Source organism: Corylus avellana, chromosome ca3 (assembly GCF_901000735.1).
Source record: "Corylus avellana chromosome ca3, CavTom2PMs-1.0".
In the NCBI taxonomy this organism is placed as follows: Eukaryota; Viridiplantae; Streptophyta; class Magnoliopsida; order Fagales; family Betulaceae; genus Corylus; species Corylus avellana.
In genome coordinates this window covers 20,215,662-20,230,371 of record NC_081543.1, presented here as the reverse complement: position 1 = coordinate 20,230,371, position 14,710 = coordinate 20,215,662, and the positions used below count along the sequence as shown (strand labels likewise).

The following is a 14,710-nucleotide window of genomic DNA, read 5'->3' as shown; positions in this document are numbered from 1 at the left end:
AGAGAGAGAGAGAGAGAGAGAATGAGATTGAGCACGTTGTGGCTCGTGAGTATTAGATCAAAAAGGGCTTGAAAATCTAAGTTAAAAGACTTCTAATTAATATCCTGTTTTAATGTCTCCTCTATATATATATATATTTCAACCTATATTAATTATTCGGGTCATCACAACACAACCTATAAAGAAGAGAATAAACCCAAATTAATTGTCGCAATTGTTACGTACGTACAAATTAAAGTTGTAGGTAGTGCCATGTGCCAATTACATACGTATAATAGAGAAATGAAAAAGATTGATAATGAAAAGATATCAAAAGATTTGATTAACAAGAGCACTTACAGATTCAAACGTAGTTTAGAAATAGCGAAAGTACACAAGAGCATAACACATTACAAGTAGTAGGCAGGATAGTTGCAGAATGAGTTCAGTGTTTAGGCTAAAAGCCTCTGCCGTACACTGAGGGGGATTCGTCATTTTTATAGACAAAATCCAATGGGTAAATAAAAATTACATTGAGAAAGTTAACAGTAAAAGTAAAGAACTACATGGCAGAAACTGTAACCGAATTGTAGTGTCGGCAGACAAATGAGAAATTGTAGCACTATAGTAAACTGTAGCAGAACTGTAGTGCCTGCAGGTAAATGAGAAACTGTAGCATTGTAATGTCGGCAGACAAATGAGAAATTGTAGCAATAATGATTGAATTGTGTCATAATGATAGGCAAATGTCTTCAGAAATAAAAATGGTACCCTAGTGGGCAAATGTAACGGTGCTTTTGTAAAAGGCAAGTAATCGGTGCCACTGCAAGTGAACGGTGCCACTGTGAAGGGGAAATGAATGGTGCCACTGTGAAGGGAAAATGAACGGTGCCACTGTGAAGGGAAAATGAACGGTGCCACTGTGAAGGGCAAATGATTATAAATCTTCAATTCCGGGGTAATAGTTATCGGGGCTATCACCAAGGAAACCAGAATTTTCGTACCATTCTTTCATGGGATTAAAAGTAGCTTCAGAAGATGCATCAGAATTTTCTTCTTCATATTCATCGGAATTATCATTGAGAGATTCCAGAAGTGCTTTTAAAATGTCATTCTTTTCTTTTTCTTCTTAGAAGAACTGGAAGAAGTAGCAGAAGTAACGGTATCTGTCTCTTTGGGAGGGGATACAAAAGTACTAGGAGTTACCAGTTTTGCAGGATTGCCAATGGTTAATTGATTGGGAATTTGAGGGGTTTGGATTTTTGGCAAATGGGCTAGATTCTTAACATTGCCAACAAAATTATCAACTCGTGGGTAGTTATCCCACCATTTAACATACCAATGTCGTTCTACCTTGTCATCAAGAATGACATATTGCCATTTTATGATCCAAGGAATTTTGAATTTTTTAACAAAATGCAGAACGTGGGGAAATTTGGCCCTATGTTCATCAGTATTGTAAAGATTTTTGAATGATATAAAAGTTTCAACGAGTTTTATTGGGAGGATATCAGGAAAAAGACCAAATTTCATCCACCATCTGGAGAACTAAAGAGGGGGGATGCCTCCAAATTCTTTATCAAAGTTTATGAACCAAGAGTGGTCAAACTTGGGATTTTGGTAGAGCATGAATTTGGACTAAGCATCAATGTAATCATAATAGCAGAACGGGATGGAGAAATCTTCCAATTTTCTTGGGTTCGAGGGATGTTCCCCTCAATCTTTTTCAGGAATGATTCTATCAAAATAGACACTATGATAAAAGTAGTTTTTTGGGTTCAGTTTTACTGTAAATGGGTTGAAATGAATAGACTTTGTCTGGAGCAGGATATTAGTGTAGTATGAAAGAGTTTTCAGAGGATGCTCAGGGATCCAATGAAACTGAGGAGGAAAGTAAGAAACGGCAATTTGAGTAGGAGATTTAATGTGAGAATGGTTTATCTCAATATGAAATAAATGTTCGGAATGAGGAAGAACAACATAAGCTATCGTATTTAATGAAAGGAATAGTGGATTTTTTAGAAGAAATGACAAAAAGGGTCATAATCTGAAACGAGAGCACTGAAGTAAGTAACTGGTGATCCGGGGCTAAAAGCCAAGAAACGGTTAGCAAGAGCAATAGATGAATTAGTAATGGGAGCAGAAATGGTAGACTCTAGTTTTAAGACCAAAGCCTTGGAGTCAATCTTCCCCTCATCATTTTTGCTTGCCATGCTCGCACCGCAAAAATTCACGAGTGAGAAAATCTGGAATAGAGTTAATAGAATCTTTAATATATTCAATATCAAAATAAAAAACGCTTAAAATGGCTTGCCATGTGGCAAAAATTTGTTTTGATGTAATGTTTTCAACATCTTTTTTCAGAATGTATTCAGCAGATTTACAATCAATGTGTAATGAAAACTTTTGATTTAACAAATCAGATTGAAATTTAGTAATGCATAAAACGACAGAAAGAATTTCTTTCTTAATAGTACTATAACTAGCTTGCGTATTGTTCCAGGATCCGGAAAGAAATCGAACAATTTGTTCGGGAGATCTTGGAGAAACAACTTGTTTCAGAATGCGTCCGAAGCCAATTTCAAAAGCATCAGTTTCAACGATTTTGAAAGCCTTATCGGAAGGAATATCTAAGCAGGGTAAGGTCTTAACATGAGTTTTAATCTCTTTAATGAGTGAATACTAGTCCAAGGAGGAGGAGGATTTTGTAAACGGTCAAACAAAGGCTTGCAATATTTTCTCAGGTCTTTGTAGAAATCCGCAATGTAATTTAAAGAACCTAAGAATCTCTGGAGCTAGGTTTTATCAGTGATATCATTAGGAAATTTATTAGCGAACTAAATAGCTTTATCAATGGATCTAATCTGACCTTCAGAAATATCAAAACTAAGGAATATAATTTTGGTCATAATCTGTTTAGCAGAGACAACAAGTCCATTGTGTTTGACTGTGTCTAGAAACAAATTCAAATGTTTCCAGTGTTCATCAATAGATATTAAATAAATCAAAACATCATCAATGTAAACGATGGCAAAATGACTGAAGGGATTGAAAATATCGTTCATAATGTTTTGGAATTCACTATGAGCATTCTTCAGACCAAAAGGCATGATGTTCCACTCATAATGCCCAAAAGGGGTAGTAGAAGCAATCTTATACCTATCCTTATCATTAATCTGGATTTGCCAAAACCCTGACTTCATATCGAACTTAGAAAAGACTAGAGCCTCACTAATGCAACTAACTAAGTCCTTCATATTAGGGATGGGGTACCTGATCCACTCTAGCACATCATTGAGCGGTTTGTAATTAATTACTAACCTAGGGGTTCCCCTTTCAACTTCAGCATTTTTTATAACATAAAAAGCGACACAAGACCAAGGAGACTTGTTGTTGCGAATGATAACTTTAACAAGTAAATAAACAATTTCTTTTTGGCAAAAATCTAAAGTTTCAGCATTCATTTGGATCGGCCTAGCTTTACTGGGAATTTTATTTTCAGAAAAATCTTTAATATATGGTAAAGAAACAATGTGTTTTTTCCTATGCCAAAAGGCAAGTAGGAAGTTCAAAGCAAACGAGATCAATGATCAAAGTATTGAAAGCCACAATCTTAGATTGCAGCAATTTATCAGACAGTTGTTTAGCAATTTTTTTGTATTTAACTTCTTATTTAAAAAAGTTTAAATGCTTAGTTTTAGCAGAGATAATGTTCAAACAACTAACATCAATGTCAAATTTGGAAGCAAAATGAAATTTTACTTTAACACCTATTTTAATGGTTGAAACACCAGTTTCATTAACAGTGAAATGATATAACATGGCAATGAAAGGAAGGCCAAAAATAACTTTATCAGACATATTTTTAACAAGGACATCAGTAGTATGAAAACAAACATTGTTCTGGCAAACATGAATATTATTCAATTCATACTTAATTTGTAAACGACTTCCATTGGCAAAATTTAATTTTTCAGTGGATTGTTCAAAATATTTACTAGGTACTAACACTTCTTGAATGCAATTCAAATCAGTATCGGAATTAATCAAAGCAATGACATCAAGAGTATAATTAGGAGCAACAATGATATTAACTTTAGAATACCATTTAGGTGGAACAACTTTGTCAATAAGACTGACAATCTTGACTTTATCGGAAATCACTTTGTTGCTGGATTCTTTTATTAGAGTACTCAGATTGTTTATCATCAGAATTTTTATCGTGAAAACAATCTTGAAGTTTCAGTACTAAAAGTTGTTGTTTTAAATCGTTATTATCAGTTTTAATACAGTGCAAGTCATTTTTTAAATCAACAATTTTTTTCTTGATATTACTAATCTTATGCTGCATATTTGAGATAGTAATCACTTTGGATTTTTGTTTAGAAAATTGTTCCAAAGTTTCATCAAGTGAGATTTTTGCATTGATAAGTTTATTAGCATTTTTAATTATCCTATTCCTAAGTTTTTTAAGGTAGTCTTCTTTTAATTCAGGATTTTTAATTTTTGAAATTAAAGTGATTAGCAAATTTTCTTGTTCTTCAGTTTTTGTGAGAACATTGTAGGTTTTCACATTTTTGCAGCAAGAATCATTACAACCAATTTTGAAATCATTGTCAGAGAATTCACTAGCAGAGTGGTCATCAAAGTCATCTGAAGTTAAAAATTCACTGTCAGATGAATCAGAAGAATTAATGGATTGCAGAATTCTAAAAAGATTTTCTTTTCATTGTCATCAATTTTTAAAGCATTAATTTTTTTTTTTTCAATTTTTTGGGCGGTTCTGGACATTTATCAGCAAAATGTCTTGATTTTCTACATTTAAAACATTTTCCTTTGGATGAAAATAAAGTTATATATATATATATATATATATTTCTCCTTGTTTTGATTGGTAAGTCAATCCCCTGATTTCCTCTATTGATGATAGCTCTTCAGAAAAGAAAGAAGAAAGAAGTAAAAAAAAAAAAAAAGAGTCATATAATTAAATAAATATAATAAAGTTAGTTAAGACTGCTTCTAAGTCGTGTGGGGCCATCAAGGCTCCAGAGTCAGACCGCATGACTTGACCTTTTAAAAACCTAATTAACTCTCATCAATCTTCACAATCACAATAAATATATATAAATATAATAGAAGCTTCTCTAGCTTCCATATGATTGCTCCCTAGCTACAACCTACAAAGGGAGGGAAGAAAGAGGAAGGAAGGAGAAGATCGATGATCATGAGCTGCAAGGAAGAAAAGATGATGATGATGAGTAGTAGTAGTACTAGTAAGGAAGGTGAAGTTGCAATATTGCCAGGATTTCGGTTCCATCCAACTGATGAAGAGCTTGTTGGGTTTTATCTTCGCCGGAAGGTTGAGAAGAAACCCATCGCTATTGAACTCATCCAACAGATCGATATCTACAAATACGATCCATGGGATCTTCCAAGTAACTATTATTAGCATCCCTTTCTTTCTTTTAATTCAACTCTTTTGTATCTTTGACAAAATCAAACAATTAAATTCTTAATAAGGTTATTTCTTTGATTCTTTCAAGCTAAAATTTTATTTTATTTTTTTATTTTTTTTTCTGTGGATCTAACTGTATATATATATATATATATATATGGTGCCTCTGAAAACCATCTATAGCTTCTTATTAATTATGAGAACTGCATGAAAAAAATTTTGACCTTTTTTTACGTACCCTATAACCCCGTTCAGACCTAAAAGATTACTTTCATTTCATTTAACATCATTGAGATTATACTTTATTACTTTTGTTTGTGATTGATTTATATATATTTGGTTGCAGAAGGCAATAATAGCAGCAGCAGTGTGAAAGAGTTGGAGTGGTACTTCTACTGCAAAAGAGGGAGAAAGTATAGGAACAGCATAAGACCCAACAGAGTGACGGGGTCTGGGTTTTGGAAAGCCACTGGCATCGACAAACCGGTCTACTCGGCGGGAGGAGAATGCATTGGCCTCAAGAAAACATTAGTTTACTACCGCGGGAGTGCAGGAAAAGGCCTCAAAACTGATTGGATGATGCACGAGTTTCGCCTTCCTCCCAAACACGACGGCGCCACCAATCTTGCCGATGCCAAAAATACTGTCCAAGAAGCTGTAAGAATAATACAATTATACTCATCTATATATGCCATCAGACACGAAGAATTACGACCTTTTTATCTTATTTATTTGGTCATGTTTACAATTTAACAATCTCCTATTAATATGATAGATATATAGCTGAGAATACATTCAAATTTGATAGCCTAAAAGTAGGAGATTACAATCAAATCCCATAATTAATATCATATTTAGTTACCATCAAATCTGATTACAATCAAATTCCATAATATAGAATAATCAAATATAATCTAACATAAACCACCTATATCCATGGAAACTTGATAAGAAAAAGACAGAATTCATTTTTTTTTAACCATTGAATCTCTATAGTGAATGGATGAATCTACTATTGAATTTGTGTGGAAACCACATGAGTCAGCAAATATAATGTTTGATCTATTGAATTTGTAAAAAATATAGTTTAAAAATGATTGTGTAACATGCTTCAAATATAAATTAGCGCTTTGTACGGGTTTGAAATTTGTTTGACAGGCTAGGAGTGAGTACACGAAGTAGCCATATGCATTTGACGATTTTCTGTCGTCAAAAAAGAAAATATCAAATATATATATATGTTGATGCATGGTTTCATGTACTTTTTTCATGCAGGAAATTTGGACGCTGTGTCGAATTTTCAAGCGAAATGTGTCGCATAGGAAGTACACGGCAGAATGGAGAGAAGTAAGTGCTAAGAAACATCCAATAATTTCCTCGGATGATCCCATCAAATATGAAAATGATGATGATCAGGAGATTAAGGGTATTGATGGAAGGACGCAGTTGCATGCAGGGCAGCCGAGCTGGACGCTACCACAACCTCCAATATTATCTTCAACCATTAATCCAATAACTCCAAGAGCCGATGCGAATGATCATGATGAAGACTTGTTTGCATTAGAGAATTGGGATGATGAGCTTAGATCTGTTGTAGAGTTTGCTCTTGATCCCTCTCGTTTATGTAAATAAGTATTCATGTTAATTTTACATTAATTACATACACTGAAATGATCATTGGTGTCAATATTAATTTTGTCCATATTTCTTTCATATCATCTTACAAATTAATCTTACAGATTAAAAAAAAAAAAATCTTACAAATTAATCATTAGATTTGTGGAGTCCACATAAATCAATAGTGTACCCTACAAATCTAATGGTCGATCTATTGAATTTATAAAAGAATATGAAAAAAATATGGGTAAATTATTGATACTAATCATTTCTCATACATATACATATAGATTATTATAGTACGAAAGTAATTGACAGTGTTTTCCAAATATTTTTCTCTTGCCGTCTACTAATTATTTACTCTGGAATTAATACAAGTTGATCTGCTAGCAGTGTATTGTGTTGGGAATATAATTTGTAAAGTAAAAAATGAGTTTTTAGGAAAAGCTTTTTTTTTTTTTTTTTTAGAAGTAGGTTTCGGCCATTTTTAAAGGCAAAAAACAAGTCAACTAATTAAGTACTTTTTGAGTTTTTTTTACTAAATACACAACCCTTTTGTTTGGAACATCATTTTAGGTATGAAAAATACTTTTTAATCTCCCTAAGAGACCATTCGAGATTGGGTTAAAAAACGATGCATCAGATTTGTCCAAACAATCAATCGTCATTAAGTTGATATTTATTTATATATTTTGTCATATAATATTGAATTATATATTGTGTACATGTCATATGATATACAAATAAAAACAATTGTGAAGACATTTTGTATATATTACATTATATATACGAAAACATTTACAATAAAAAAAAAAATCATACAAACCGATATATGAAAAGATAAAAAAAATAAATAAATAAATAAATAAAATTAAAGATACAATTAGCGGCGACAAATAAATGTCGCTGTTGATAGTTGCTTTAATTGGCGCCAAGGTAGGGCTGTTAAGTGAGCGAAGTGTCTTGCGAGCAAGTTCGGGCTCGTCTCGCATAAGCTCGGCTCGAATATTAAATGAAGCGTTTTGTGAACACAAATCCTGGCTCGAATATTAAACGAAGCAAGCTCGGCTCGACTCGGCTAAGCTCGTGAGCAAGCTCGTATAAGGCTCGTCTCGCTTATTAGGCTCGGCTCGTATATTTTTTATTAAGTAACAAATAACAATATATAATCAACATTACTCATTTACTCAATAATAACAAATATATTATATACCCTTTTTTTTTGTTATTTATGCATATATATATATGATATTATCATTAATCATTTTATCATATGATATAATCATATAGTACAACCGTACAAGTTATTGTGTCATTTAATACAAATATTATAATTAGATAATTTATACTTTGAAAATTGGAATCGTATACGGTATATCACATAATCATTATATAATCATATGGTATATCTGCATAAGTTATTGTGTTATTTAATCAATACATTATAATTATATGTTTTATTCTTATAAAACATATATGATGTATCACATGATCTTAGATCTAAAATAATATTAATATTAATTGTGAGATAATATGATCATAAAATTTAAGTATAAGTGTATGACCATTAGATTATATGAATTTATTACTTAGAGTTTGAGTATTACTATTAGATTAAATGATTAATAATTAAGTAACTAATGTGTTTCTTATAATTTATACATTATAATCACAATTTACTATAAGTAAAAACTTAATAATTTGAATTTAAATCATATATCATGAATCGTGATAATGAGAACATATAATATAAGTATATAAGTTATAACAATTAACATTGACTCATTACTCATATAAATTAGATAATGATACAATCATATAACTATATAAGTATATAAATGTTTACATATAAGATACAATATATATTAATATTGACATTATATACTTGACCCGTGTTAAGCATTAACATTTTAACATATTAACTAAATAATACTATATGTAATATGATAATAGTGATTAGTGTGTGTGAGTGTGTGACATAAAGTGTTTTACGTTGTGATTTAAAAAATACTTAATCTAAAATAGGAAGAAAAAAAAAATACACAATTGAAAAAAACACAATTTTTAAAATTGTAATTATTGAAATTGAAATAACAAACTGACACTAAATAATACTACATAACACAATTTTTATTCTTAATTCATAAATTTGGAATTTTGAATTTTTTATTAAATTTAATCGTAGCTGAGTTTGAATTTGATCTATGGTATATAAGTGTAATCGTAGCTGTCCAAAATGTAGTGATGATCTAATAGCCGTTGGATGATATTAATGGATGACAGCTATCAAGCACTTACTAAGAAATATGTATATGGTGTAACAGAGACACCGTAAGCTTGCCTTATTTGATCTAATCTGATGAGTAATATTAAATGTTGAAAATTTACATATAGTCAATGGATCATATTGAACAAGCACAACAGATCTAAGTAGAGACAGCCACATGAGATAAGCTTTTGGTAAAACGAATCAAACCGTTAATATTTAAAATTTAATTATTTTGCCAAATCCAACGGTTGCAAATTAGACAACCCAAATTTAACCTAAACCTATCAATCAGATCTCTCAATTCTCTCGACTCTCCTCTCAGTCACCACCATCCTCCTCGCCTCCTATCTCTGTTGCCGCTCCTACCACTCCCCCAGTACCCCCAACAGCAACCACACACCTCGACGCCTGGCCGAAGCTGAACGGCTCGTGCCCGGTTTCTAGGAACTTGCCGCTGCCAACCCCGCTGTCCACGCCGCTCTCGGAGGTCGTTTCACTCTCGAAGTACGCTGCAGATCGGAGGCGGAGGAGGTGATAAGATTTGTGGGTTTTTCTTTTCTTTTTGGGTTATTTTTTTCTCCGTTTCTTCTTGGGTGGTGGGTGGTTTGGGGTTCTGCCGTTTGATGTGTTTGTTTGGTTGCCCAGAAAAAAGTGTAAATATTTTTGGATGTGTTTGTTTGGCTGATCCTTTCTCCCCATAATTATCTGCTGTCGGTTTTGATATCCAATCTGTTTAGAACTTATATAACCTTATTTAATTTTAATTTGTAAGATCGAGCTCGAGCTCGAATAGGGTTCAAACCCTATCGAGCCAAGCTCGAGCAGCGAAGTCAGGCTCGGCTCGAGCCTGGCTCAAAAATAAACGAGCCGAGCCTGGACAGCCCAAGCTCGACTCGTTTACAGTCCTAGCCAAGGCTGAAATATTTAAGCGTTTTCTCTTCTCCCTTTCCAATCGACCGACTCTTTCACTTTCCCTTTGATTTTCTTTCTTTCTTTTGTTTTGATGGACTCTCTGTCTCTTTCGTTGCAGAAGCAGAGAAGAAAACCAAATCAGGTAAATTTCTTCCTTCTTCTATTTCTCTCTGTTTTGGTAATGAGCTTATTTTCTCTCCAATTTTGCATTTTCCCCATATTTTGCTTCAAATCCTGAGTAATTTGAAAGATTAAACTTCTGATTGTTATGCCCAGAGGGTGATTGAGTGTTACTGTGAGTATCCATTTGTAGATTGAGCAAATTTTTGTGAATTGTAGATTAGGGTTTACTAATCCAATCCTGTTTAGAATTTGGAGGTTCAGACTTGTGCGAATATTTGATGCATTGTTCCTCAGCAGAATTTGAGTAAAATGTGTTAAAGAATTGCAATTTCCAAGGCCAGCAGATAATAGACGGTGTACACTGTACAAATATTGGTATCAATGGCTGTGTGGCTCAGTTCTATAGAGATAAAAGAAAAAAAAAATGAAAGACTAATAAAATGAAGGATAGAGGGCGATGTGGATGTCACCCCACCTCCTTTGGGTGGCTTGCGGCCAACGCTAGCCCTAGCGGTGGTAGACTGGTAATCCCATCGCCCGTTACCCCTTCATTTTGTTTTTGTTTTTAAAATTTTGATTTTTTTTATTAAAATATTATTATCTTAATGTGATACAACAAAAATGTTGACGTGACAGTAATGGAAGACACAATTTTGGATAGAAAATCAACATTTCCATAAAAAAAAAATAAATAAATAAAAAAAAACACACACACATTTTAGGTGTCATTTTTTTATGTCAAAATTTTCCATATTTTATATGTAGTTTTCAAACTTTTTTTCCGCCCAAAGTAAAATTTGCTTTCTTCCCCAATTTCAAATATTGTCTTGGTTCTGAAGGAAACAGAGTAAGCAAGAACTTCCCTTTGCGGACCCTCCGACCAAGCCTTGGCAACTGGTAACCATTCGAGCCCCTCTTATATATTTTTTTGAAATTTCTCAATTGCACTTATGGATTACATCCTATAACTTTGGCGCTTAAAATTAGGGTTTCGAATGACAGTTGGCTTTGCAGTAAATTAACATGGCAAGACGAAGAGCCAAGAAAACTGTCAAGAAATTACCATCGTCTCCTGTGAATGATGTAAACGATGCAACAGAGGTCCAAATTGATAAGGAACAAGCTGCTTTTACAGATCAAGAAGGTTTTTATTTATTTTTTATTTTTTTCTTTAAGTAATACATGGAAGAAATGGTAGAATTGTTTCTCAATTTGATATCTTTATTTCTGAATTTGATTTTTTTTAAAAAAAAAAACAATTGAGCGACAAAGTGCTGCAATTAGGGCTATTCGTGATGTGGAAATTGAACATTTGCTGACCGAAGTGCGTTTGCTTCGCTCTTATTTCAGCGAGGAACAACTGGGAACTTCAGCTCAGAAATTTTTCAATGAAAACCTTCCGAATCTTTTGGTTGTTCGAAATGAAGGAAACAAACAATGTGAAATGCAATGGAACAATGAAGACGGTAATTTGCCCATGAACTAAGGTGATGGAAGCGACATTCACACGTCTCTTCTGCGCCGCTTGTCCATGGCTTATCCAGACTGCTCTGCTGCTATTGCATCTTTGGGTGGCTTTCAGTTTTCGAGCAAAGCGGGTATTCGTGAATTTCAGTCTTTTGATGAATTATGCTTAAACTTGTATTCTTTGATTGATTGTATCTCACAAGGGTGCTTGATTGGTGGCAGTGAAGACAAGCCTTGTAGGTGCTGCTAATCTGCAAATAAGTAACTTTGTATGTTCTCTTTCTCTTGCTATCTATCTATATTTCATGCGAACAAATTTAAGGGTTTCAGGATGCGTATATTACTAATTACCAAAACAAAGGATGGTTTCTTTTGAGTTTGTTTAAATGCAATTGAAATTGTCTTTATTTTGCACTTCATGCGATAAACTTATTAAGTCTTTGTTTGGCCATGCAATTTCGCAAGCTAAAAGTGTGTTTCTAAACAAAATCGTAGAAAGTGTCTTACTTGGGAGTTAATTTTTAAAAAAGAGTGGTTTGAAAACCTAAAAAAATTTACATTTTCAAAATGCAGGTAATATGGTGCCTTTTTAGAAAAACACGATTTTAAAGGCTAAATCGAAATTTTCCCAAAAGCTTAACTGTATTTCAAAAATTGTTCAAATCACACATTTTGAGATTGTCATTTTTGAAATCTCATGTTTTGAAAGCGCAAAACCAAATTGACCCTAAAGCACAATCCCTAGACTTTTTGATATTCACAAAAAAATGCCATGTTTCCTTTCCTTTTATCTTACTAAAATATCTGTTTTGTAGGTTTTAGAGGAGCCATGTGATACTCAGATGCTTGGGATGCAAGATGGTCTACGAACTCCTGGGGTTTGTCTCTTCTTGGTCACTTGGGTTTATATTGCTTTGCATAAAGTTTCACTCTTACTAAAACATAACTTATGTAATACCTTGGAACCAAACTCGTCTCATTTGTCGAAATAAGTAGAAGGGCCAAGTAGTTTACTGAAGGGCACTAGTTAGTTCGAATTCTTAAAATGCTGTAGTCCAACTCCAGGACCTTGAAGGAGCTTTTCAGCTGATGCAACACAAAGTGCCTACCAACAATTACCATTGCACCACATATACTCCAATGAAAGTACATAAAAAAACATTTATGGGTGTTGTGTCTGTTGTCACTAGTTGGTGTCGGTGCTTGAGATTTTATCCCAATGTCTATGATTTATAAATAACAAAAACAGTTTATTTGTAAAAGGAGAAATATATAAGGATAGGTAGCTAGTGACTGGAATTGAGTGAGAAAAATAAAGCTTGCTAAAGGGCTGAGATTGCTTCTAGAGTATTTGTCAGCTAGGTTTCAAATTCTTTTTTTGGTGGATGGCTATCAAATTAGCTTGAGATGCTAAGTTACATATGATCATTTTTGCAGGTGAGTAGCCAAAGGCTGTCTGTTGGGATGACACCGAAAACACTGAGGTTGCCTATGCCTGGTGAGATGCTTTTATCTGTCCATGGCTCACACCTTGGTGTCTACAAGGAAGATAACATGGAAGCCATAAATGGTATGAAGAGTATTTATATCTGCTCTTATTCATTATCTCATCACTGCATCGAGGGGACATGCTTGCTATATCATCAAGAAATTTGATATGGTCTAAGAAATACCAAATTCACCTAGTTTTTTTTCTTTGTTTTTACCTCATTGATGCTGTGGCAAATGTGTTTCTCTTATCAATGTGAATTGAGTAGGCTGATTTAATGTACTGGAGGGGACACCGCGTCCTTAAATCCAAGATTATTGGGTTCGATAATGCTATTTAGGTGGTGCTTGTTGCTTTTTAATTGAAAAAGTGTTATGATTTGGCGTAAATGTTATAGTAGAGTTTTAAGTGTTTTATACTGAAATTGTTTGTTAATGCTAAAAATAAGGCAAAAAGCAAACCCAAAGAGCATTATCAACCAAACCAGTTATGTCTTAGTTTTGTTCTGACGTGTGAACTGTTGTGTAGAGTCAGAAGAGGGCTAACCAGCTTCAATTCATTTGGTCAATTCATTATTCAAGAATATTCAAAAACTTACGAACCCAAGACCTCTTGAATGAACTCCTGTCATTGTACCAATCACTATTCCAATAACTGAAATTGTTATTTTATTTCAATGCATTCACAGCTACCTTTGTATTGAGGTTTTGAGTAAATAGTAGTCTTGTATTTCTTGTTTGTGTGGCTTCATACGATTCTTCTTAGTACTACCTACGGCGTCATGCTGAGAGTTGTGTATTTGTGGATGTCACAAGGCCATGGAGAGAGTTATTGTTGAATTGGTTTTGTAGCATTACGTTTAGGCTCATGTATTTTTTTGCCTTCAAATGTTATTTGGGTAGAAACTCATTGGAAAGCTTTTAACTTCATTCGATGTTCTTTGTGATGTGCCCTGGACATCTTCACGGCATTAAACATGGTTCTGTGATAGTGTGATGTCCCATGATGGCAATATGTGTTGCAATCCGACGAACGAATGGCTAAAAAGAGGATGCACTGATGATGAATGCAATGCGGCAGTCGATAAAGATCACCTTTTTTGCAAGTTCAGATTCGAGATTCACTTAAAGCATGTTTGGAATTGTGTTTGAGAAGGTTGCCGCGTAGGTCTAAACTCTAAAGACATCTGATTGGATTGGTTAATCCTTCAGTGAGTTAGGTTCTCCAAGTATGAGAATGGAACCGAATTTTGGTGCATCTAGAAAAAAAATACTAAACCATGATTATCATTTGAGTCACCTAACCAACTGAGATTTTTGATGAGGTTTCAAATATTCCATATAATACTATAAGACTGCATCAATGCCTATAGAAAAGTTTGTTTTGGAGAGCACGCTGT

The 14,710-nt window shown here is 33.5% G+C and overlaps 1 protein-coding gene across 1 annotated transcript; it reads left to right on the top strand.

The window, feature by feature from the left end:
* Positions 1-5,128: 5,128 nt before the first annotated feature.
* On the top strand, positions 5,129-13,478 carry LOC132174249 (transcription factor JUNGBRUNNEN 1-like). Its single transcript, XM_059585936.1, has 8 exons — positions 5,129-5,414; positions 5,781-6,091; positions 6,710-7,027; positions 9,643-9,851; positions 10,351-10,374; positions 11,195-11,252; positions 12,638-12,700; positions 13,260-13,478. Exons 1-8 carry the CDS (start codon positions 5,198-5,200, stop codon positions 13,476-13,478), a joined length of 1,419 nt encoding a protein of 472 aa, XP_059441919.1. The 5' UTR covers positions 5,129-5,197.
* The last annotated feature ends 1,232 nt before the right edge of the window (positions 13,479-14,710 follow it).

Coding starts and splice junctions, on each gene's coding strand:
- LOC132174249 (XM_059585936.1), top strand. CDS start 5,198: ATGATCATGAGCTGCAAGGAAGAAAAGATGATGATGATGAGTAGTAGT. Junction 7,028..9,642: donor ATGATGAGCTTAGATCTGTT/GTAGAGTTTGCT, acceptor CTCTCCTCTCAG/TCACCACCATCCTCCTCGCC. Junction 12,701..13,259: donor ATGGTCTACGAACTCCTGGG/GTTTGTCTCTTC, acceptor TCATTTTTGCAG/GTGAGTAGCCAAAGGCTGTC.